We start from the raw sequence: 27,143 nt of genomic DNA on the forward strand, positions 1-27,143 counted from the left end.
ATATTAAGGATATTACTTAGAAAAGTAAGGGAAACTGGGGCAGTAGTGAACACGGGGTCCACTGGGTAGTTGTAAACATTTCAATTTTTTAATAAAATATTAGACTTCAGAGTATGAGAACTTTATAAATACATACACTGAGAAAAAACGGGGGTGCGATTAACTTTTTTTTCCTCATAACTTTAACACTTTTTAGGTGTAAAAATATATCAACATTTTTTAATGTTAATTTTACACCTTTCTAAGGGTAAAATTAACATGAAAAAGGATAACTTTAACCCCTAATACACCTAAAAAGCATAATATTTACACCGATTTCGGATCAATACTGCAGGGTAAAATAAACATTTCCGGAATGTCATACCTCGATGACTGGAGAAATGGTCGACACAAGTCTAAGTAGTGTCAAGATAAAAATCAGTGTTTACTACTGCTCCAGTATCCCCTATCTATTTGTTTATTTATTTACTTGTTTTTGGTTTCCTACCCATCTAAAAGTCAAACGGTTAGAGATGTCGAGTTTCGTCTTTGATTTTCCCTCCTAAAATGACTATAGGGTGAAAGGAACGTCTATTGACGCTTTAAGAACTCGTGTCAGTAGTACCTATTGACATCCTACTCTGTACCATTTGGAATATGAAATTTGAACATCTCTGTTTATAGTAAAAGGTATATTACAGAAAAACGTTATATTACTCATATTTTACTAGACACATTAAATAATTTTCAACATTTTGACAAAAGTGTCAATAGGGGTTCCCTGTCGAACAGACGTTCCTCCGACCCTACCTCGAGACTAATCATTTTCTTTTCTATCTTACCTCCCTCATCATTCGTTCCTTTCGCCCTCCCTCAAATACATCAAAAAATAGATTTAAAAAAATTCCCTAAATTCGCCCAAGTTTGTTCAATGCTTTTCGGATATGTTTGATAGTTACGTACATAGATACATTTCACTGGAAAAATAAACATCTTAAATTATACTAACTTGTTTAAATTGGAATTTATTTGAAAAGTATTGAAATTCCAAACTTAGCTTTATCGGATCCTATCAGTCATAAAGTCGGTAAAATATCGGTGCAATTATCTAAAATTATTTCTCAACAAATATGTAGCTTAGAATTCAAGGTTGAAGAATAATTGTTTTAAAAATACAGGTTTTAAAAATAAAATATTAATGGTTTTAAATTAATTTAATTTATAAATTGAAAAGAATTATTCCCGGTACGATCACCTTGATTCACATCGGTCTTAATCACTAAAGTGATACTGAAAGAATTCCCTGGTACCCTTTGACCCTTTCCCCATCAATTTTATCATACCTGAGGAAGAGCCATACCGCTCAAAACGTTGGGTAAAGGGTAAATAAGAGAACCAGAAATTCCATGTTTTTTTTTACTTCCACCAAGAAATCGGATCACAAATGTTAATTTTCCAGAGTTACAACTAAAACTGACGTGTTTTCTTACTACTTCAAAAATAGATCTTGTTAAGCCATTGAAGTTAAATTTATTGAAATCGTAATATTTTTTTGCTGCGGGCTTTCAACTAATTTCTTAGATTTTATTTTATTATACACATTTAAAAATATTATATTTGAAGGCAAATTTGTTAGTAAAAATATTACGTTTATTGGTTTGATTGTACTTACTTAAATCACATAATTCTATTGGCATAAACCCCATAAACACCTTCTTTATAAATTTTCAAAAAGTAATCAAATTTTATTGCATTCCATTTGTACTTAAATTTAAACAAGCACCTTGATATGACGTATAAATTAGTGTTGAATAATTAAAAATAAATACATTTTATTGTATATTATGAAATATTTTATGCACGATATTCTAATAAAATAAGCAACATTCAGTGTGGATTACAGAATAGATTTTCTGAATAAATTTAAATATTACCAAATACTTAATTTCATAAATATATTTATACAAATTTATTAGTTATATATTTAGGTTATTGCAATTATATTTAATAATTACTTTGCTGGAAGGTATAAAGGATATAATCGCGTAAATGAGCAACTTTTAGATTCAGTGGGAAAAATTTCTTCTAAACCGAATCCTAAGTAGCAAGTAATTATTAAGGTAATTTTTATCACGTCATGACAAAATTTTTTAGCTTTTAAAATACAATATATGGAAATAATGTTTTATGTCAAGCGCCTGGCAAGTTGGCCTTTTTATATGGAGCTTTTTGAAGCCAATTCCTAAATTGATCTCGGACTCAGCTCACAGTGCTCCAAGGAAAAAAATTATTTAAACAAAAATTTAGTATATTTATCCCTCCATACGGAAAGGTATCTTATAATACGGAAAAACTTCTCACTTTTTAAATATTTAGCATAACGATCACGAGTGTAGAAAAATTCCCATACGCATTTGTATGTGAAAGTAAGAAATTGGCTTCAACTTTGAAGACCAATCGCCGGGGACTAGTTTGATGTTATTGTTTTAAAAATTTGCTATGAAAAAATTTACTTTGTAAAAGGGAATTTTGAAAGGTATAAGGAGTCATTACCTAGTATTTATTACTTTTACTGCATATTTTTTAGTAATATTCCTTACTAAAGAATATTACTAAGTATTACTAACTAGTTAAGTTCTACTAGTTGTACCCTTTCAAGGTTACAAGATTTACGTTTTTCTGTATGTCAACTGTTTAACTTTGTAATAACTTTTTATTAGAGAGGTGTTTTTTTTCCAAATTCAATGTTTCAGTGTAGTTTTGTAATTACTTAAAGCTTAGTTTAGAATCTTGGAACACTTTATGAGTTTGCTTTTTTAGTTAATTAGTTAAATTAAATTAATTAAACAATTAAAAAAATAATATTTTCCAAAAATTAATAAAGCAAGCTACTCAATGGTTTCCTCAAGCCACATTGTGCCGATCTTTGTACAAAAATGATTAAAAAAAACACGAGTTTTTGAACCAGGATTAACTATAGTTTTCTTATTATTCCTTTAATTAAAACATCTATAGTACAGTTGCAATAGTGTCAACGCGTTTCATTTAAAATTAAAAAATCCTAAAAGCGTATTTTAAACAAAACAAAACAAAAAACAAAAATATTTCCTAATATATTATGAGTGCATACAAAGAGCAAATTTAATTGTAATAGGGGAGACTGGGGCAAAATTTGTCAAATCGAAAATTTTAAAATTCAATATCTTCCAAAAGAAAAGAGACCGAGACTTCATTTTTTTATTATAGATTGCCTTCGTGAACCTCAATAATAGGTTTTGAGGAATTCGAGCAGGGAATATAGAACATAAAAATATAGAAATTTTAAACCCTATTTTTAAAATATTTCCCTTCAAGAGATATCAATTTTCATCGACTTACATTGACTTACATGGTAAATTGTCTATAAGAATATGCTTAATAAAAGTCATTTAGATTTTATGATAACTCGTGAAAACATAAAATATCCATTTTGACAAATATTGTCCCAGTCTCCCCTAATAATAACCAATTAAATTAATATGATTTTAAGATGATATTAAAGAGATTATATACTAAAAACAAGGTTTAAGCAAGCGTTATAATGATCTCTTAATATTCAAAAGTTATTTAGCACTGAGAAAGACAATCTATTCAAAAATTAAATTATCAAAATTGTGCAATTAATAAGAAGTTACGACAATATCTTAAGTTTTAGGTTTTATAAAAAGGTAATATTAAAATTCTGTTCTAAAATACTTGTTCAATCACTGAGAAAAAATGGGGTGCGATTAACATTTTTTCCTCGTAACTTTAACACTTTTTAGGTGTAAAAATATATCAACATTTTTTAATGTTAATTTTACACCTTTTTAAGTGTAAAATTAACATCAAAAAGGGTAATTTTAACCCATAACACACCTAAAAAGCATAATATTTACACTGATTTCGGATCAATAATGCAAGATAAATTCTGCTCCTCGACATTAGCACTGAAAAATAAATAAAATAATAAATGCCGTTGAATCATTTCTAATAACGGTTTTTCAAGATCAACGGTAAAAGGCTCTGTAAGGGTTCATTTTTCAACCGAATACTATCATATTTGGGCTCGTTGGAAAGGTCTTAGAATTCTTGATTAGCCTGAATTAATTCCAATCCGTTATGAACCTGTGCAGAACCGATAATTAATTTTTATCTACAAACCAATTTTATAATTCCCGAGATATTTTAGGCATTGTTTTAAGTGATTTGTAAATCGTTCAAAATCGGCAAAGAACCGGGTATGAACAGTTATTTAATTTTTGTCCAAAAATCATTTTTATTGGTTTTTCCTATACTCGGGATCCCCCCTAATGCGAAATGATTACAACTGATGCTCGGATCTTCACGATATACTTATTATGCATATAAATATTTGATGTTCTATATGACTTTTGCCCAATGGAAAGCATCTCGACTGAAGTATACGTCTTAATTGGAAATTCAACAATTTTTATACAACTTTTGTTTAAAAATTCAACAAATTTGGTTGAAATACACAAGGTTTCACACTATAATAGTGTTAAAAATTATGATCAAACTATAATAGTGTTAATTTTTAATCATGTGACAAAAAATACCATTAATTTGTGTATTTTTTCACACTATAATAATGTGAAAAACTGTAATCATACTATAATAGTGGTAATTTTTAGAATTTTTCAACAGTTTTAAATCACGAAACATTGTTGAAAAATTTTTATGATTATAACAGTGAGAAATTTTACACAGATCGCAATTAAATAATTAATTTATTCGATTTCACACTATTATAGTGTTAAAATTTTACACATTTTCAAATTAAACAACATTGTTGAAAATTTTTTAATTATAATAGTGGTAATTTTCAATCACGTGACAATAAATTACCAAAATGTTGTGCATTTTTAAAACATTTATAAATTAAACAACTAAAATAGTCGATTTTGCACTATTATAGTAGTAAAATTTTACACATTTTTTTACTGTGTATGTTTAAGTAAAATTGAGCCTTAATCATGATATAATTTAGGTGCACAAACAGATTGAGAAGGTAAATAACATTATGATATGGCTCAGTTGCACTTAAACCTAGGAGAAAAGTTCTAATTTCAAAGGTGCCTCACTTTCCCCTAATATAAATTTTTCAAAAATATCACTATAGTCATTATAAAAAAATCTTCCACCGTGCTTAAACGTTGTTCAACCTATTCAATTGGTGCACAAATTGATTTTTGCAATAAAAGATTCTACCGACATCTTTCCAATGAGTCCTTGAAATGTCATCGGGATGAACGTGCAATTTTGAATAATTTATTCAGTAAAACTTCTTCCTTGACGCCATGCACCAATTCCCATTGTGACTACAATAAGAAAAGTTGCAGATCTTGGAAAAGTGAAAAAGTATTGGTGACTTGGCGCCAATTTATTTGATAGGAAAAACCATACAATCACCCAGAGAAATCAGTCATTGAGCCAGTTTTTAGTACCACCACCATGATGCCACAATTATTCATTCATGCTACCTCAATTTTTCATAAAATACCTTGCAACTCTCAGCAGATTTTCCACAGCAAAAGTCGCGAGTTGAGACAGAAATTGGCGTCGCCATTCTTAGTAATCAATATTGATAACTGTTGGTGTTTAATGTTTTTAAAAGGCTACGCACACAGATAAGATGCTATTGCAAAATGAATCTAAGTGCAAAAGCTCATTCTTACTATCTCTAGCATATATTATATTCATTTGCTAAGAATGTCCAATTTAGGTTAAATGAATCTCGTGCAATTATTTAGGAATCTTAAGGTACAATTAAGTCTGATGCGATTATTAAGTGACTCTGGTGGATTGTTTAAAGAGTACAAGAAATAAATGATCGAGTACCATTAGGATTGTGTTTATTTTTTTTGTTTTGTAACTTTGTATTGGGTTTATTATTAAAAAAAAAAGTCTGAATCTTAAGTAGGAGTGAAATTAAGTGTGATTTATGACTTTTACTGGGCAATCAAAAAGCCTAGGTCTGAGGTACATTGTGAATAAACAAACTAAATGTACCGGTAATGATATTACGTAAGATATATCTTCCTATAGTATGAAAATATGTATTTTACTCTAGGCTAGAGCAACAAATTATTTTCATTGAAAACACTTTAAAAACCAATTCTTCCGATAAATTTTGATTTGTGTTGCTGAATTTGCGCATTGGAATTGTCTTGTGAACACGACATGAGGCTAGTCTTCATGCAATACAAAAAAATGAAAAACACATCGTGTTCGTGTCACTTTGCTAAATACTAGCTGTTCACGAGCTTTCTTGAAAAAGCTTCTGCACAATGAACAAGAGGGAGTATAACAAATGGTTCGGATTATACAACAATTTTCGTTTCCAGCACTAAATCATTAAGGCGTTAAATGCTGATAGGTGACCAAGTAACTGATTTCTGCAGCTACATATTGTACATTATATATATCTAGGTATATGGCAAAATAGTGATTTTTAGTCTAGGTGAAAATAATAAATTTCACATGACTGTTTTATGTACCAAGAACTTATTGAAAAACTTTGCCATGTTTTCAGTACAGAAATCACTGTTATATTGATTCATAACCCTTTCATATGTCGATATATAATGTACCCATAGCATAAGCATAGAAAAATAATACCCACATTTAATATTTTTTTAGAAAAATATGTAGATATTACATACAGTTCACACATTTGCACAATACGAGAGTTGTTCAGGAAAATGTGAAAAAGGGGTGTGTACCATTCATTTTATGATATCTAATAATTGCAATATTGAACATCTGAGATTAGCAATATTTATCTGATCTCAGTTTAAGTTTTTGAACCACAATAAAGAAACTGCATAGAGCTTGCACTTGTGAGAGCCATGAATATAGGTCAGAGTTTCACTAGCGCTAATTTTGGAATGTTTTTCAGCGCACTTTAAAAGGGCGGAAGGCAAATACAATGGTATTTTTTATAAAATTAATTAACATTTTACCTTAATGACAGGATTTGTGTCACGCTGTGAAAGTATAATAGAATTTACACATTCATTAGCTTAGTCATAGATGAGCTTGATAAATTTGTTTACTTTTTTTTCTTCTGCGCGCGTGAAATAATTAATGCTGATGATGCTGGTCAAAAAAAAACGCAATTTCTAAATCAAAAATCTATTTAGTGTATGGTTTTTCTGTAATAAAATTACATGGATTTCCTTTTCATTTTTCAGGTCAAATTGTACAGCGTAGTCGTGAGTTTCTATTAAGAAATGGGGTAGCTACTAGTTATTCAACGTAATAAAACGCGACACTACTTCTCATTTGTAGAGCACATATTTATGCTTTCAAATAAGAAATGGGCCTCAATCCTTGACGTTTGTAAAACAACCCATCCATGCTGATGGTGAACACTAGAGTAAACACCTTAAATGGTCTACTTTCACAATTGTGCGGAAGAAAAGCACCCTAGAACCATGAAGTGGTTTAAAAGGTAAGTCTAGAATTTTATTAAGCATGAACAACCTTGAATCATGAACTGCTTTTAAAATATTCTATTACACAAAAGAACTAGGGAAAACCGGGGTAGAAGTCAGAATGTAATCAGACAGCAATGGGATACTACAGTTTACTAGAAACACTATTCAGCTAACGACTAGGGGAGACCGGGGCAGAATTAGTCAGTGGTAGAATTAGACATAGGGATGTTATAGCTTGCTCTTTAAGGAATATTAAGGAAATTAGGGGAAACTGGGGCACCACCAAACACGGGGTACCACCAAACACTAATTTTTATTTCTAAACTACTTGGATTATCTCGACCATTCCTTCAGTGGACAAGCATCCCTATAGTGCCTATAAATTCCTATAGATCTTATCCTCTGATGTCGAATATCCGATTTAAAAATCGCAGTGTTTGGTGGTACCCCGTGTTTGGTGGTGCCCCAGTTTCCCCTACTATTTATTCGCAGTACACTAGACGACTAGACACTTCCCTTCTTACTCATTGCAATATTTGTAGCAATAAGGCTACATATATAATGCCCTAGACACACTTACAACTTAAGCCGAGAGGCGACCTAGTGGAAAATGATGGAAATAAAGTCTAACCATTATTTCGAATATAATTACGCTAAGGTGTCTCTCGGCTAATCCTCAGGTCTGTCAAGGTCCTAACACCGGAATATGCTGGAGCGCCTTTCAGCGCAATCTTCCGGAATAGAGCCTCCATTGCTCTTCCTCGAGAGCTCACGAATCTTGTTTCCTCTCAGCTTCAAAGGTGAGGGCCGACTGAGGAAGTAGATTCGTAGGGTAGAGTAAGAAGTAGGGAAGACTGGGGCAAAAAATCACAAAACGGATATTTAATTTTTTTTAACAATCTACTCAAGCGCCTCAAAAATTACTAATTAGCGCAATTTTGTAGAAAATTTACCGCTCTACAACTTTGTGAAAATCATTTTCATCTATTTTGTAAGGAAACACGTTTATCGAGCCGTTTTCTAAATGGTAATTTTGTGACCATTCTCAAAAATGCTGGGGCAAATAGTACACACAGAAAAATGAAAAATTCTTAAACAGAAACACCCAGGAATTTAATTTCAAATCCCATCCAATGAATGCCAATACCCTAATTCTAAATCCTTGATTATTTAGTTTTAGTTGCAATTTGCAAATCTGTAGACATTTTTCATTTTCCAGCTAATGCTGAACTTAAGTTCCCGATCTCTTAACTTGAAAGAGCTAGGGATTCTAGTCCATTTTTTCCGCTCAGAGTTTCTAAACTTAAACGCCTCGGGGATTCACGTCCAATTTAAGTTCCCAGGATCTTATATATTCTTAAATTTAGAGTCAAAATTTTTCTGTGTGTGCAAATCGTTTGACCGGTTTGACCAATGCAAACAACAAGCGACGACACATGGCATTGATTTTTCATTTCGCCGTGAGACATCAGAAATTACTTCGGTTTTGTTACTTTTTGCTCCATACCTTTTGTTACTTTTTACCCCAAGTGGTCATTTTTAATAAAAGGATTTCTACAGAAAAGAATCTTTGTAAAATTCTAAAATAGATAGCGGATTCGTATACAAAGAATCCAAATAATTTAGGAAATTTTCACCGGTGTATCAATTTTGGAAAATAAGTAGGTAATAATTGATATCTTTTGCAAGGAAAATATTTCAAAAATAGGGCTAAAAAATGCGATTTTTTTCTAAATTCCTTGTTCGAATTCTAAGAAACTTATGACATTGAACAAGGTCTATGGAGGGTATCTAATGGAAAAAAAATTAAGCGGCTATCTTTTTTATTTTGGAAGATTTTGAATTTTGAATTTTGAATTTTTCAATTTGAGACTTTTTGCCCCAGTCTCCCCTACTTTTCGCCACTTTAAGGTTTGATGCCCTTGTAATTTTTATAATTTTTGTCGAAATAAAATGAAATTTCGTGTACAGATGCTTTGAAGCATTGTCTCTCTGTTGAACCAGGAGACTTCTCGGGAATTTTTGGGTATCTGGTTGAAAAATTACATTTCTTGCAACAATGTATGTTTCAGTACTTTTCGCCACCTTTTTTTGACTAAGTTTTAAGAAATAGCAGTTTTAGAAAACCTCCAAAAATACATGGCACAGTGCTGTTCTTATTTGACACCGATACCAGACAATTATTAGGGTATTTTAAATGATTTTTTTCATAATTTTTATTCGATGGAAAAGTTCTATTAACTTTTCACACATCCTAATTTCTTTAATTTTTTTGGAAAACATTATTAAAAATGATATTACAACAAAGCTTAATTAATAACAGATTGATTGTCAGTAAAGAAATATGAAATGATGTAGAGCAAGAACATAAAATAATGCAAGGCAATTTCTCTTTTAGTGTTAACAAATTTCTTAAGAACTCCATATTTCTTCTGTGATTGTTCACCTTGTCGAAATTTTCTTTCAATAACTTGCAAATAATCTAATCGGTAAAGGATCTGCTATGATTTTCTGATTCTTTAGACTAGAAGTCACGAAATAATACTCATTTAGTAATTCCATGAACTCATAATTCTCTTAAAATGTCATTTTAATTTAGGTGGCTAAAAAGGGCTTAGGGTGAAGTGGGGCACTTTTGAAAGTGGGGCGCATTTGAAATTGGCATTTTTTACCTATTTTTAATTAAAATTGAGCCTTATCGTGATATAATTTAGAAGCACAAACATATTGAGAAGTTAAATCACATTTTGATATGGTTCAGTTCTACTTAAACATAGGAGAAAAATCTCAATTTCAAAGGTACCCCACTTTCAAAGGTGCCCCACTTACCCTTACTGGCGAAAAAGTACTGACTCCACCCTATACACCTTTTGTTTATTTCCGTTGGCTGCTCTTACTCCATCTATCCGTGGAGACTAGCAATATATAGTTCCTCTAAAATTAGCCCTTATAGCACCCCTCAAAGTCAGCACCCAAACTGAACAGTAATTGGTACTTTTGGCTTAGAAGAGTCTTCGTCAGGACGGGCTTTCTCTCTCTGACTTCTCTAGGCTCAACAGTCCTACAACCAGCTTAATAAAAACCTTTTTTTTCACATTATACGCAAAGGAAAATTTAATTTACCGGCTAATTCTGCTCCGGTTTCTCCTATTTGTATTATTTACACTTTATTGAGTCTATTCAGAAGTTTTAGGTTATGTGAAAGATAACCTTAAAAGTCAGACTTTTTGTAGCATAACAAACCAAATTTTCTGAATAGGTTTTGAAAGATTTGTGACAAATAATTTAGTTACGATAAGTTTAATGAATTATACTGATGCATTAGAGAATAAAGGTCGTTTATAAAAACAGAAAGTGAGGTTAGAAATTACTTATACGAAGAGCAAGCATAGGTAAACTTAGGTTAGTTTTTTTTACATATTTATGTATGTAAGAAGTTAAATTGGTAAGCGATATTGTTCTGAACCTAACCTAGATAGACAAAAAAGTGTATTCTATTTTTCCCATTGATTGTGTTTAACACATCAAAGATCAAAGTATATAATTAGCCATTAGCAAATTTGAACAAAGTTTTCTGTGAAATCATTAAAGTGTAGTAATGAATTCGATAAATACATAAAAATATTTATGATTTAAATCTCTTTAAGAAGTCATTAAGAAATACCAGAAATGCAGTTATAGAATTTTATGTAAAAAAGAAGTTAATAGGGGAATGCTGGCATGGTTCGCACAGAGTGAACCTTCAAACAACGCAAATTTTCTCTTTGTTTGCAATGAGGTAGTTTGTCATTTCTTAGCCGTAAGATAGATTATTATTAAGCTCATCAAATGAGATAAGAAATGATAGGTCAGCTCTTTGCAAACAAAGAGAAAATTCGCATCGTTTGAAGCTTCACTCTGTGCGAACCATGCCTGCATTCCCCTAATAATACAAATGAAGAAGATTCTTAAGTAAAATATACTAAGGGTTCCTTTTTTTGCAATGATCGTAGGATAAAATGGAGTGAGTCAAATGGCAGAGAGATATCAAATCTTGTTGCAAAAGTGAGCTCTTTGTTAGAATTACGTCTCCTCATGTAAATTTATAATAATAAAATTAATTTTATTGAGAAGTTTTAATTTTTTTCCAATAAAAATGTGCATAAGTTTAGTTTGAAAACAACACCGTTTCTAGTTTTATTGCAAACAATTTTATTATATTGACAATTTTATTTAAAAATATGTTTTTTTTTTTTGTCAGGCTTGTGTGTTAATTTCTTTGGACTATTTGGAAGGGGATTATAAATTGTCCAAAAATAAAGAGTAAAGTATTGTAAGCGATCTTTATAGTGCATAATGTATAAATTATATAGAAGAGGCATTTTATTATCTGAATTATAATTGTAGGATTGGTTATATAACGGCAAAAATTTACGACATAATTGTATTTGAAATTATTATTGGTGGAGAAAAATATAATGCATTATGACAGTGTCACTGAAGAATTAAATTCGCGAGAAAGATATGCAGGAACGAAAGTACCTATATATAGGTGCATAAGGTAATGGAAAACAATTCAAAAGTTTATTGTATACGCATTTCCAAAGTATTGGTTTGAAAGATTGCAAATTGAGATATTGTAACATGGACTCACGGTGAAAATACATTTCATTCAAATCGAATTATTCCTTGTGCACGTACCCATTGTTTTTTTTTTATAAACTTACAAGCCACTTCACTGATGGTTACATAATTCCCTGATAGAATGAGCAAAGAAAGAGCTTTACCGTACGCGAATCAAATTTGCCCTATGTTCGTTCTTCATCTTACATGTTGAAAGTAATTGTCTTGTGTACAGAAGTCTGTTTGGCTTTTTTTTCTCCTTGGCTATTAACAACCAAAAGCTTCCCAAAGAAAACAATCAAATAAACAAAAACAGAGAATAAAAAAAATGTACTTGTTGTCCTATAGTTCAACTAAATTGATTTTTATTTGCAAAACCTCAGGCTTAAAAAAAAATCAGATGATGCTGCAAAAGAAAATGATACAATTTCTCACATTATATCACCTTGGGATATTGAGTAATGCATGCGTGAATCTTTAATAAAATCCAAGACAATTAAGTACTTCGTCTGGCGAGGAGCACTTTCTCTTTCACCAGTCTTTATCTCAATTTAATACACAGCATTTTGTGGTCTGGAAATCAACTTTGTATTAAAAACCTGTTTGGGTACCTCATGGGGAGAATAATGCTAAAATGTCTAGACTACAGGATACTTGGGATTAATGGCGCCTGTTAAATTGCAATTATCATGATAAATAACTAATTTCTTCACAGCACCATACCCGTACATCTAATAGTTGTGGAAATATTCATACCCAAAAAATCGACCCTTGGGCAATTTACCCAAACCCCACCCTTTTATGAGCATAACTTCTTTTTTTTATTATTGGTTCGGTATTAAAACTTCGAAAGCAAGATCTTATTTCCAATATAAATTTATGAGAATTGAAATATCCAAAGCAAAATGTCGCGAATAATGTGTGGGCGCTTTCTTAAGATAAATTTATTAGATGACCTCCAAAATATTTCACTAGTAGAACTGACAATGAATATTATTTGAATAATTACGCTAATTCCAATCAATAAAATTACAGGGATACAAAATATGAATAAAATTAAGTGAATAAGGAATGTTACAGGCCCGTATTGGAATTATAATACAATATGTTGAGTTGTAGAGACATAAAATCAATTGTATCGACCAATTTATTAAGAGATAATCCTCAAGATTGAACCTTGAGACTTTGCGTTGATGAGAAAATACATTACATCTTTCTTTGCTGTGGATTCATTTACCCAGAGTAATTTATGTAAAATAAAACACATTTTATTATGGTTTATTTAAATTTGGAAACTGTTTAAAAAATCTGCAATAGCAAAAAGCATGCTTACGAATCTTTTTAATTAATCTCGAATAGTTATTTCAATTTTTTCTGAAACTTGCACTCATTTCCTCCGCATGGGGGCACTGCATTCTCCCGCGAGTGGCGCTAGGAGCTTCTGAATTTTAATTGTCAAACGATTGAGGAATTTTGGATAAACTGAACCCGGATTTTAACCTTATCTTATCCTCCTTTAATACTTATTGAGGAATTTTTCTATGCTATTATTTATACAGAAGCTCACAATTTTATCATAATTTTCTTCGAAAAAGTAGACCACTAAGACCTCTACACACTGAGAGAAATTTTCATCAAAAACTGCATTTTTGACAGAAGTTTGACGTCCCCACCTATATCACTGCAGGTAATTTTCTTCAAAAAGCAATTTTTGACAGAAATGTCTCCCATTAAGACGCCTTTATTTGACATTTCCATAGAGAAAAATATGCAATTATTTTTCTTTAAATTCTCTATTCAGAAAACTTCGCCAAAAGCAAATTTTTTTAACTCGATATTTCGATGACATTTGATTGTTTTGATTTAGTTTTTTGGTAAAATTATTGGAATCAACTGAGAATTTAGTGAAATCTTCTATAAAAGGTAATTTTAAATCAAGGGGTTACTCAAGATCGAAAATTTGTGTCTATATTCCACTTATTCCGTGTGATTCCAATGTGATTCCAATGATTCCAAATTTCTGATTCTCTTAATAATTCAATTCGGTATTCTGTGATTCTGTTTATCCCCGAAATCTTTGAATTTGTCGAATTTCACATGTTGCTAAATACTATTAAGATTATTTTTGAACAATAGGAAGAGCTACAATGTCGCTGTGGAACAAGTTTGGGAAATATCTAGCTAGAAAGCTTTACATATCAGGCCTCAAAATAATCAAAATAGGGTCAAAATTCAACTTTTGAAAGAAAGTTTTTGAAACTCCTAAAACCAGCATTATCAGTCAAGGAAAAGCCTTTATTAAATTCTTGATTTTAAACATGTAAAAAAACATTCTTTTTATCAAAATGTCCACTCGAATTTTTTGTGGAATGTTTTCGTCTTTGAAAATAAGTTGATATCATAAAAAAACTACTTAAAACTTAATTTATTGTGAACTTTTGACAGAAAGCTTGTCGAAATCTTCCTAAGAAAGTTAAAAAGAAACAGAAGGTCCTTTTAATCCATTTTCCTTAAAACCTAAAAGCTAATATTTATTTTTGGAATTCAATTAAATCTGATTATGTGCTATCTGAACCACTTAAAATAATCAAAATCATATTTTCATGCATATAAAGTTTAAAAACTCAAACGTAAATGCAATTTCCTGGAATGGAAACCTACTAAGATCCATGAAAATGCTTTTGTACTCTTTGTCTAAATCTTCCAAAACCGTTTAAATCGGCACAATGATTTCCTCGAAAAACAAATCGTAAGTGGATTCCTTTTTCTTTTTATTTATTTTTAATTAAGCTTAAAATCATGATAATTAAGTTTATTTTTACAAATTTGATCAAAGAAAACAAACATTTTAATGATAATTCACTTAACTGGCATGCACGTTCTAGAAGAACACTCTATATATGAGCTATATGAATTGTTCACAAAATGCATTTTCTAAGCTTCTTATACGAAAAATTTCACCAAATTGAACTTTTTCATAATGAAACTCAGTTTTATTTATAAGATGTTCATTTTTTTTAAAAAAAATATATTTACCAATAAATTTCTCCATAAAAATGGCGGAATACTCGAATAAATCCTATTTGCAAAAAGGAAATTTTATTCCTTTTCAATTTAGAAAAGATTTTAAGTGGAATTGACAGCTTTTATTTGGATAGTATTTGAGATTTGAATTTCAAAATGTATATTTGAGGTTATGCTTAAAAAATGTTAGTCATTCTTATTGAGGTTATGTTCGATTTGAGGTTATGTCCTTCGGAAAGCTGTGATAAAATATTTACGATGTATATAAATATTCTGAATTCAAAGGATTTAAAGGCTATTCGAGCTTCGATTAAATAAAATCCAGAGGATTTGAATTGATGATAGCTTTATTTTGTATGTATAAGGTTATGTTTAAAAGAAGTCGGAAACTAGCATACTCAGGATTGCACTGCTAAATTTTTGATATCAAACACAGTTGTAAAACCAATTTATTATTCTATATTAGAAGAAGCTACATTTAATGCATGAACTAGAAGACATACCTGTTTTAGATCTTTAAGGTTATACCAGAAACTTTATTCTCCCTTAGATTGCAGTGATAAATTATTCACATTCAATAAAGTTGCATAATTCAATGGCCATTTCGACTTTGAATAAGCAATATTTCGCTAAAGAAACGAAAAATGTATAAGTTTCTGTTTTTTGAGGTTAAGTCTAATATGTTTCGTTGAAGATGCTAGTGTCCTTGTATTTCACTGATAGATATTGCGTATTCAAATTAATTTCACAATTTTAATATGGTTTCAAAAAGATTTTCGATAAAGTAAAATTTAAGTGATAGAATGAAATGTACATCTGTTTTTTTTCTTTGAGGTTAAGTTCGACATATTATAGTTTTAATGCATTTAAGGTATCCATTATAAAGTTTTAGTGTTGATTATTATTAGTGTAATATGTAAATATATCCGTCTGGTTTTATAACTATCAAAACCTTACTTACGTTCTCGAACTTTGAGTTTATGAATGAATTTTCGGTCATATGGGATGTAGAAGATAGTGGACGGAAAAAATATTTTTACTCTGTAAATTTTCACTCTGTGGACTTGACGAAGAATACATCCATCCTCGAAGCGTTATCATGAAGAATTAAAGAGTAAAAATTAAGAAATAACAATTTTTCCGTCCGCTATCTGCTTTGAGGTTATATGTAAAATGTCTCATATGCTCGCGGTAGTCCTCTATAATGGGTTATTATTGTTCAAATAAATTCAAATAGGGTAAAATAAGGTAATTTGGAACGTTTGAGACTTTCTCATTGTTTCAGATGAGCAAAGAGAAAACAAAGACTGCGAAATAGAGGAAAAAGGCGATTAAGAAGAACAGAAACAGCTTTTCTTCCTTTTGAATTTCTTAAAAACGATGTGAAAATCTCAAATATCCCAAATTGTAAATGGTTCCAAATTACCCCATACCCTACTTGATTTTATCTTCAAATCATATTATAATGAAATTACACACTCTGCTCTTCGATAATAAGGTTATTGGAATTGAAAATGCCATTAGGATTTATTTTTTTAATTTTTAAGGGTTCTCGTATTTTGTGTTTCACTCAGACGCTTCACTGGATTAGAGTTAAAATTGAATTAAAACATTTTAAAGAATTCATAGCATTTCATTTAATATGCGACACATAAAACTTTAAATATTTAATCTTCTTAAAATGTAAACAAAATTTTGAATTGTACAACCGTCAGTGTTTCATTTTCATTTCATTTCATTTTCATCGACATTTCATTTTTCCATACATTTTTGCATAGAGGCACTGAAGACTTTTGGCAAGTTTCTTCCTAAAGAGAATTGACTTATCAGTCTGATATATTTGTAAATCGTGCATTAAAAGCCATCTAAAAATACATATTTCATAATGGTCGCCGAAATAGTACAAGAACTACGAGCAAATTTATTAAAGTCTCGGTGCAATATCTGCAAAATTTTTACAAGGAAAAGTGAAAAGTAGCTTCACTTTTTATTAGGCTTGATGGGCCCCTGGTTTCAGAGCTATCACCCAAATATCGAAAAACTGTATATCGTAGAACTGAGTATATTTATTTAGAACTTCAGAAGTATGTTCAAAATTTTAAAGAGTTTTTGCATGCCTATGTGATAGCCTGAAATTGAAATACTTTGTTGAATGGTTTTTAAATGCATTATGAATTACAAAAGATAATTCACAGAGTTATTACGACACAATTTTTGTGGCTATGCTTAAAGCCCTCAGAGCTCATTGTCTTTCACTTAAAGCTCATATGTCTTGAAACGAATAACGAATTAGTTTCTTTATGATAAGAAGATCTTCGCTAGTTTTAGCTAAGTTAAATTTGTGATTTTGTACGATAAATTTTCAAAACTCAAAAATAACCAAAGATAATTTCGTGAACTTGACCTCCGGAGGTGACTTTACCCCTCTGCCGCTAGTATTCTTTAATTTCAGAACTTACGGATGGTACCGATCTGATCTACCATATCTAATCGGTGAGGACCATCCTTAAGTTGGACTCTACTCACCTGGATTTGCGGTATATTTATTATTTATATAGTTTATCTCGCATCTTTAAACTCTTCTCCACTTGAAAAAGGTTTTTCCGCAAGATTTACAATTCAACACATTTAATTAAATGTGTATCGATGATGATAGCATTTAGAACAATGGTGTTACCGTATTTGGTGAGATATATTGCCTCCAGGTCGTCATGCAAAATAAGTCAACGCATTATGCAATTAATTCACACTTCAGGCCACAATTCGTGAGCATGTTTATACATATAGGAACTTTAAGGAAAAATTTAGCATAAACAGTTTTATGGATGAAAAGACTTCCTAGACATGGCGATATTCGATACGAAAAATATTGTAACTTTTGGCCTCTAACACTTATCAAAACGACCAAAAGGCATATAAATATAATGTATATGGATAGTTTGTGCTCTCTGACTGAATATAAGTTTTGAGGAGACTCCCACACGGCATGGTCATTTTCTAATTTGAATAAAAGCATATAGGAGAAAATAATGTTTTGTACATGTAAGAATAAATCTCGCCTTATTAAGTATTCGCGTTGTTCTGTATTGAAAACAAAATTATATGTAAATGGTTTAATGTTTCACAGACTTTTGTTATCCTACTTCACATTTTACACTTACCACCAGTGTGCTTTTATTCTATTAAAAGCTGAGACTTTCTCAGGAGGGACATTTCTAACGTTTTATATATGCGTCATGCCTGTCGTTGGCTGTCGTTTTTGCAAGTTGACCATTTACTTGTAGGTAATTTAAGATGATGGCAGCTGGCAGCATAGAAGCATAGGGTGGTGACATGGGTTATGGCCAGTATTTGTATTAATGGTTGGGTTGTAAAATCCTTCAATTTTAATTAAAAAATAATTTATTGGAATTACAAAGTTTGCAGAATACCATATCTTTTAGACGCTAGACCTCTTTTTATTCGAATTTAAATGTAAATAACAAACATATCAAACAAAATATTTCACCGTATGATCAAAAATGCGGAAATTGTTTTGGAGTAACAAACTCAAAATTTTATGACCAATATTTCACAGCTTCACTCAGAAAGATTTATGTCTAACACGGAAATATGTTTCCGTATGAAATAAAAGTAAGAATTATTACTTATTTTAAATTAATTTTTGCAAAACAATTACAGATATTGCTTGTGGCCATAAGTGTACACTTTTTAATATACATTTTTCGAATAGTTACCTCTATTGACAAATCGTTATTTTTCGAAATAGGGAAAGGTGCCCATGCTTCATACGATCCCAAGTTTTGTAATGACTAAATTTTTCCTGTGTTTCTGAATAAATGAGACTCTGCAATGTACTCGTGTGGACACTTCTGTCACATTAATTGAGAAATACAGAAAAGATAAAGTCATTACGAAGCTTGGGATCTTGGGAAAACATGGGCACTTTCCCTATAACATTTACATAATTATCAATCTTGTTTAAAAAGTTTATCATTGATAGTTCACTAAATTAGGCGTTCTTCGGTCAATTAGAAAAGAATTCAAATTTTTCATCAAAACGGTCTAACAATAATTAATTTCCTTCAATAATTTATTAATAATTTTGTAAAAAAAAGAATTTTATAGAAATTTTTGAGTGGTTTGATTACTGGCATAAGTAGAGCTTTTAGTAGCAGTTTAGTTCTAATTATAAAGAAAAAACATAAGATAATAAAGAAAACGAGATACAGAAGATCATTATTTTTTCTTATTTTTTTATTTACTAATATTATATATTATATAATTATATATTTACTAATCTTTTTCCAGTACCAGTCAAAAGGTATTTCGGAATAAATCTTCGCTACATATATTGATTCGGATTTAATAAAACTTTTTAGAACAAGGCTTTTGATAGCGAAGTTTCTGAAAAAAAATTATCCTAAATGAAAATTGAAATAAAAAAATATGTATAATAACCTCTAAAAATTTCGTATTTATCGATTCGTTACATAATTTTGGGCGTTCTGGTAGATATAACCCCTTAAAGTCGCAATTTTAAGATGTACTAAAAAGGTCAAAAAAGGTCGAAAGTCAAAATTCTGAAAGTCAAAATTCTGAAAGTCAATAACCCGAACGCCTTAATCCTAAAGAGGTCAAAATTCTGAAAGGTCAGAATCCCGAAAAGCCAAAATTTGTAAAGTTATTAGTTTCATTATTAGTTTCGCTTATTGAAACAAAGAGATTTTTTGTGTATAACAAAGAGAAATTATTGGCTCTTTGGGATTTTGGCTTTTGGAATTTTGACCCTTTCGTAATTTTGACCTTCCGAGATTTTAGCGTTTTAGATTTTGATTTTCGAGATTTTGGCTTTCGGGATTTTGATCTTTCGGGTTTTTGGCTTTTTGGGGCTATGAATATTCAGGATTTTGGCTTTCAAGATTTTGTCTATTCGGGAATTTCTTTCTTTCGGAATTTCGATTTTGGTGTTAGAGATGTTGGTTTTCAGGATTTTGTCTATTTCGGATTTTGGCTTTACAGGCTTTGGCGTTCGGGATTCTGGCTTTCAAGATTTTGTTTCTTTTAGGATTTCGGCTTTCGAGATCTTGGCTTTCGGGATTTCGGCTTTTTGAACTTTCAGATGTTCACTGCTGTGGCTTTCAGGATTTTGTCTATTTGCGATTTTGGCTTCACAGGCTTTGGCGTTCAGGATTTCGGCTTTCAAGATTTTATTTCTTTTACGATTTCGGCTTTCGGGATTTTGGCTTTTTGGACTTTTAGACGTTCACTGCTGTGGTTTTCAGGATTTTGTCTATTTAGGATTTTGGCTTTACAGGCTTTGGAGTTCGGGATTTTGGTTTTCAGGATTTTGTTTCTTTTACGATTTCGGCTTTCGGGATTTCAGCTTTTTGGGCTTTTAGACATTCACTTCTGTGGCTTTCAGGATTTTGTCTAATCGGGATTTGGGCTTTAGGAATTTTGGCTATTTCCGGTACTAAAGATACATGAAAGATTCTGTTCTTCAATCAATTTGTATTATAATAAAAACTGCTCATATTCATTCAAGAGTATAGAACTAATTAGGCTTAGCCGGGTGGACTAAGTTTAGTACATCTGGGATTTTTATAAAAATTTATTATTAATTATTTTTGAAAGTATTTCTTCTTAATTTTCCTACTCCAAAGATTTCTGTATCAACAAAATTGTTCCTCTTTACGAATATTTTACAAAGTCTTGAATATTCGAATGAATAGTGACCTTTTAGTGGGAAACCTAGCCAATTTCTTTTCAGTAGACCAAATGTAGATTTAACTTGGGAATAAGATTTTCTAAATAATTTAATCATAAACGGTTTAAACGGAATATTTTAATATTTTGCTTTGAAATAAATATTTTCCTAAGTTTACTCAAATCACTTTTGAATCACCATATATAGCTGAAGTATTTAATATATATATTTTGTGATTGCACGCCGTATATTACTACAAGTAATCGATTTGATTTTTGTTGAACTTTCATTCGTGATATTTATACACATGTGTACCCAATGTGATATTGATTCTACAGCAAAAGTTGGGACACTGCAATAGTAAAAGAAGCCCTCATGTTTATTGTCTTTGCCACCACTTCCGGTGAAACACCTAAAAGGAATTATAGCTAAAGTTCCCAGTGAATCCATTCTAAAAGTTATGTTTACCAGTTGTGTTGCTATTTTTGTAAGTATAACTTTGATCTTTTAGGACGTGAGATGTCCACTCAAGCAATTTAAATGTTGTGCAATCTAATCTCCATGTGAAGTTTAAAGTCATGTCGAGAGCCCGAATGAATATTATCCCCTGGTATAGTATGAGAGATGCTTAAGTGAAATACATAGACTATGTATAATGTTGAGATAACACATCAGAGAAAATACAATAAAGTGACATCATTATATGTATATTATAGCAATTATAGACAAGATAAATAGTGGCACTAATGGCCAATTTAAGTTACACAAAGTGTCATGAACATCTTGCGAAATACATTTAAATCTACTTCTCTTAAGACCAAAATCTAAAGATGGTATTGTGATACTTCTTGCTTATATCGCCAACATTTCACAGAAAATCGGCGCAATTGGCGTCGAGATCTTATCTAGTTTTGTGGTCAGTCAGGGAAAATTAATTAAATTAACAGCACAAATCAACCAAACAACAATATGCTACAAAATATGCATTTTGATTGCTTTTCAGAATGCACCTCTTATCATTGTTAACTGGATATGTGCTGAGCCTAATATGTTTAGCATCAGCGGCGGATCCCAAATTTGATCCGTCCACAAGGATGCGTCTCGTGTTGGTGCCAGCAGATGCTGCAATAGGTAGTGTTATCTACCGGATTCGTGCAACTGACGAAGAATTTGACTACCCATTGACCTTTGAACTACTTGGAGACTCATCGTCATCAACTGTTCATATTGAATCACTGCCATGTACCAAGTACAATTCGGTTTGTCAGGCAAATGTTGTCCTCACGAGACGTCTGGATCCAGGGAGATACTATGACTTTCAAATCTCAGTTAAGGACACCCGAGGAGGAATGGCCATGCAAAGTTGCTCAATGTAAGTTTTACCTATAATCGCTATAAACCATTGGCATCTATCGATCTATCACATATTTATTAAATACTAGATAGGCTATATTAATAGAAGGACAACATTGTCCTTCCGATAAGCGTCAGTGAGGTGGTTTAATCCAAAATTAAAACACTCAAGATTCCAGAGCTCTCGGCACTGTATCGTGTCTTCTTCAGTGGCTGTTTGAAGGAATTTTTATTTGAATTAGGGATTTGGAAACTTTGTACCTTACATTTCGTATTTTACATGTTCGTATAGTGCATTTCGTATTGTCGAAACTTCGTAAGATATTTCGTATTTTAGGGTGGAATCACCACTTCTCGCCAGTGCCGCAAAGTTATTTGTATTTTTACTGCTGCTACGTAGAAAGTCGAAAAATAATAATTATTCGTTTTGGGTTGACGATTTTGAGCATTTTTAAGAGCAATATTTTAAGCAAGTGCATCGAATCCAATATTTCTTACCAAATATACTAAGGCATTGAATAAACGAGCAGTAAAAAGTTAAAATTGATCAGTAAGAAAAAAATTTGAAACAGTAATATTATCGTCCAAATTTTGGCAAAGGGAAAATAAAGGGCTTTTCACTCTATATGGAACTATTTTAAATGTTAAATATATAAATTAGGTCCATTTTTGTAAAGATTTAATTTTTTACTGACCATAATTATATATTTTACTGCTCATTTTTAATTATTTACTGCCCATTTAGAATTTTGCACTGCTCGTTTGTTTTTTGCCATATACTAAGTGTCATCAAATTTTCATCAAGCAAAATATACCGTTTTGGATAAATAATTTGTCTATTGAATATTTAATTACACTTGTGGAATACATCAAATTTGTATTTAGTTAATTAATATTTTATTTTACATTATTTTTATATAACAATGAGGCATGGCGAAAAGTGGTAATATTCTGGAGTTGATTTTACCACCTGTCGCCATATCTTTTCAATTTGCGACGCTAACTTCACTTCGTAGATTCTTATGGCATCTACACATTGGGAGAAATTTTTGTCAAAAATTGCTTTTTTGAAGGAAATTCCCCGCAGCGTTGTAGGGGGAAACATCAGATTTCTGTCAAAAACGTAATTTTTGACGAAAATTGCTTCCAATAATGTTTAGACGCCTTTAGTTGTCAAATCTGTATTGTTTACGTTTTACAATAGTCCTATAATTTGATTTCTCAAATAAAAGTGAAGAAAAAACATTTAAAGTGAGTAATAATAAGGTGTTCATGGGGAAAAAGAAATGCTGAATGTATTCTTTTCATAACATTGTGTAAAATATTCGAGTTTGGACCTTTCCAAGAGGGTGGCGAAAAGTGGTTACAAAACTGGCGAAAAGTGATAAAAAGTGGCGAGGAAGTGGTTATTTTTGCATTGTTAATAATAATCGGTTTTTTAAGTAGTTCAGCGCTAAATTGTAGGACTATTGTTTTGACTACCTAGAGCTAATACATCTAAGTAACTTTATGTTAAATTTGAGTTATCTTGTAATAAGGGTTCAAAAGTTATAATAAAATGAATCCCTCTTTTTCCTAAACATGGCGATAAGTGGTTACTCCACCCTACTATTTTGTATTTTACATTTCGTCTGCCATATATTTCATATGACCATATAAACTAACAAAATAATAAATTTGCAGTTTTACAAGATCGAGGGCGCTATGCGCCTCGGTTTTGAATACACCGTAACAGTAATTTCCGTAATAATAATTCCGTAAACCGAATTTATCTTCTACAAAGTCGTGTTTCTCAACTTACTTCTTGGTTAATCTTTTATCTTGGATATTGTCACAATTTTGTCTAATTTTTCACTCATCAGATTTGATGAGTCGGTTTACCAACCAGAAGTAAGTTTTTTTAAAGTTATTTTAATCCTTCAATGGCGTGAAAATAATCCCTCGGCTCCCGCTTTCTCGCTTCGTCGAAAGTTATGCAAAGATTCCATTCGAAATTCGAAATTGCCCGCGGATAGTTTGACATCGCGCCGTTTTTGATAATATTTTCCTTCATTACCTTTTTTGATTTGAATTCTAGGCGGCAAATTCTTTTCTCATACAGTTACACTTTATAAATAAGTGGTTTTTGATATGGTTTAATGTAAAAAACATTAAATGCAATGACCTTTAAAACACGAATTTAGTATCGTCATAAATAAAAGTTTTTTATTTTAACAGAAGCCATATATTAATACGTAAGGAACTATATGCAAAATTTAGTATTAACTGTCTCTAAACCTTCAAAAAATAGTATTTCTATTAGGGAGAAGTAGGGTACCTTTGAATTGGAGGACTTTTGAAATAGGATTTTTTCTCCTAAATTTAAATGGAACTCGAGTTTTTTACAAGTTAGCTTCACAAACTAATTTTGAAACGAATTCTCTGGCGAACACCGGAGAAGTGCAACTATGAATATTTAATTTATTTTCGAATATTCTTTCTCAGCTTTCGAAAGCTCCCGAAGCTTAAGTTACTTTCAATATTATATTTTATAGCTTCAAAATTATATTGAAATATGGCCTAAGGATGTTCAGGCTCTGTAATTGGCTAAAGCTTTCATAGCTTTAAATATTTCAAGCTCTACGCAATCAAAAGAAAAGATAGTACTAAAAAATATTATGAATATTTAAATTAAATAATTTATTCCCATTTCTTTACTTTGTAAATTCAATAAAATATTTAATGCGTATAAGTTCTTTGATTATACAACGACAGAGCTTCAAAACACTTAAAGCTTTGACAACTGTGAGAAAACGATGGCAATAAAAGATTTTATGAGATTGAAAAGTTAAGTGGACACTGATTCATGTGACATGTCGTAAATATATGAATATTTAAAATTTTGTGTGAAGTTTGTGTGATCTGCTGATTGAGCTTCGAGTGAGAAAATAAGCCACGCCCTGTTCAGGAAATACAGCTGGTCAAATTTTATTTTTTATTTCTTGAAGAAGAGGATGCTGTCACTCTTCAGAATATAGGCTATACCCTTTACGAATACGGATATCTTACCACAGAGAGAACAAAGTTTTCAATCGATACTTTCCATAGAAATTTTGAGAAGTTTCTTTAAGCCCCGCCCACAAGTTTAAGGATGGCCCTAGTTTACTTACGTGGTTTTTATAATATCTCATTCTTGAATTAAATTTTTCATCATTTAATAAATTGCATTGTCTTTTTTCTTTTACTATGTTTTCGTAAATTTTCTATTAGGAATATTGAAAAATGTTTAAGAAGGCGTGGCCTGTTTTTGCGATACTAATTTACAAGCTACAATTTAGAAGAGACACTTAAGTTTATCTTAAAAACTATTAGAAAAATCTAGTCTCAATTCCAATCTACAACGATTTCTTTTCTATTTCCAATTTATTACAGAACAGCAACGAATTTTACAACCCCACACGATGTTATTTTTCCACATAAACCTGGTATCATAATGGTACCAGAGGTGAGTACTGAAATATCTTTATTTCTAGAATCAAGAACAATTATTACAGAAATTAATGCATTTTGCAGGACGCGAAACGTGGCACTGAATTAGATTATGTAATTGCACGAAAGAATCCTCTTTTCCCAAAGCACGTCTACTTGGAACTGTGGGGTTCTCCTCTGTTTGCCATCAGACAAAAAATCGTTCCTCCAGAGATGACTGAAGGTACAATATTTTTGCTCGGACCGCTTGATTTTGAAAAGCAGTCTATGTATCATCTCACAATCCTAGCCAATGTTAGTATCAATTTATTGAGGTAGGATCAAAGGGAAGGTGATATTTAAAGAACAATTTCTGTACTAGGATCCGTACGCTGAACCGGGACAGGATTCCAGGAATATTGCTGGACTGGAAATTGTTATAATTGTGGAGGATGTTCAAGATGTACCGCCAATTTTTACCATGGCTCCTCCAGTTACACGTCTTCCAAACGGACTTTTGCCAGGAGATAAGGTAAGTTAGGTTCCTTAGTTGCATTGAAGATTGAGGTGTCTTTAGATCAGAGACTTTACTATTTTTGGGAAACTTTGATTACGAATTTGATCCTACAGACTCTTATAGTTCAGTTATCCTGTGGTCCCGCTTATTGTTTAGCAATTCGGGGCAAGTCGGGGACCTTAGGGGACTAGGCTACACGTTAATACAGTGCCCGCTTTATAATTCGGATGATTGGGAAACAATATGACAGATGTCCGCTTCGTTATCCGGATGGATTTTTGAACTCATTCAACGTCTCGAAAATATAATACAAGATTTTTTTGTAGAATTAGTGTAAATGTTTTAAATAAGATTAAAGAGATATAGTTAGAGTATACCATGCTATTATATACTTCATTTAACTATTATACAAAAACTTCACAAGATAATTCATTTTCATTGGTGAACAGACATACATGCATAACCTCAAAATAATTTTATATATGTAACCGTCGAGAACTCGTCCGGATTACGCCGATCCGGATTAGAGAGTGGGCACTGTATAAAATCCGTGTAAGATTCATAATGATTCAAAAACTATTCTGGGAATATTTTGGGGAAATAAGATTATGAGTCGGTTTCATCGGTTTACTCAAAAGGTACCTTTCCCTTAATAATGGTAGGGATAAGTTCTCAGGCTTCGTACATATTCTAGCTTCGAACACTTCATTTTTTTATGTTACTTAAATGAATCTGATGCCGTAGGAGCACTTACGACTTAAGCTGAGAGACCGCTTAACGAAATTATAATCAAAATAATGGTATGACTAAATTTCCATCGATTTCCCACTAACTAGACCGTTTCTTGGCTTAACCCTTTAAGGACGAGAAGCTTTCCGCTGAGCGAAATTCAACGAAATCAAGTTTCCCTCGATATTTTAGCCTAAGTAACAGATTTATGGTTAGAAAAAAATTTTCATATTCCTAGAAGTCCTGGAAAACTATGGGTCATATATGACCCAATCGTCCTTAAAGGTAAAAAAATACAAAA

The 27,143-nt window shown here is 31.3% G+C and overlaps 1 protein-coding gene across 1 annotated transcript in view; it reads left to right on the forward strand.

Annotated features, from left to right (window-relative positions):
- LOC129798707 (cadherin-86C) overlaps positions 1–27,143 on the forward strand; it is a 94,057-nt gene that overhangs the window by 54,522 nt on the left and 12,392 nt on the right. The window contains exons 2-6 of the mRNA XM_055841999.1: positions 7,215–7,474; positions 21,800–22,168; positions 25,561–25,633; positions 25,702–25,911; positions 25,979–26,128. Coding sequence (XP_055697974.1) covers positions 7,413–7,474; positions 21,800–22,168; positions 25,561–25,633; positions 25,702–25,911; positions 25,979–26,128 — 864 coding nt within the window. The 5' untranslated portion in view covers positions 7,215–7,412. The remainder of the gene's footprint in view (positions 1–7,214; positions 7,475–21,799; positions 22,169–25,560; positions 25,634–25,701; positions 25,912–25,978; positions 26,129–27,143) is intronic.

This window comes from Phlebotomus papatasi, chromosome 1, assembly GCF_024763615.1.
Source record: "Phlebotomus papatasi isolate M1 chromosome 1, Ppap_2.1, whole genome shotgun sequence".
Taxonomy (NCBI): domain Eukaryota; kingdom Metazoa; phylum Arthropoda; class Insecta; order Diptera; family Psychodidae; genus Phlebotomus; species Phlebotomus papatasi.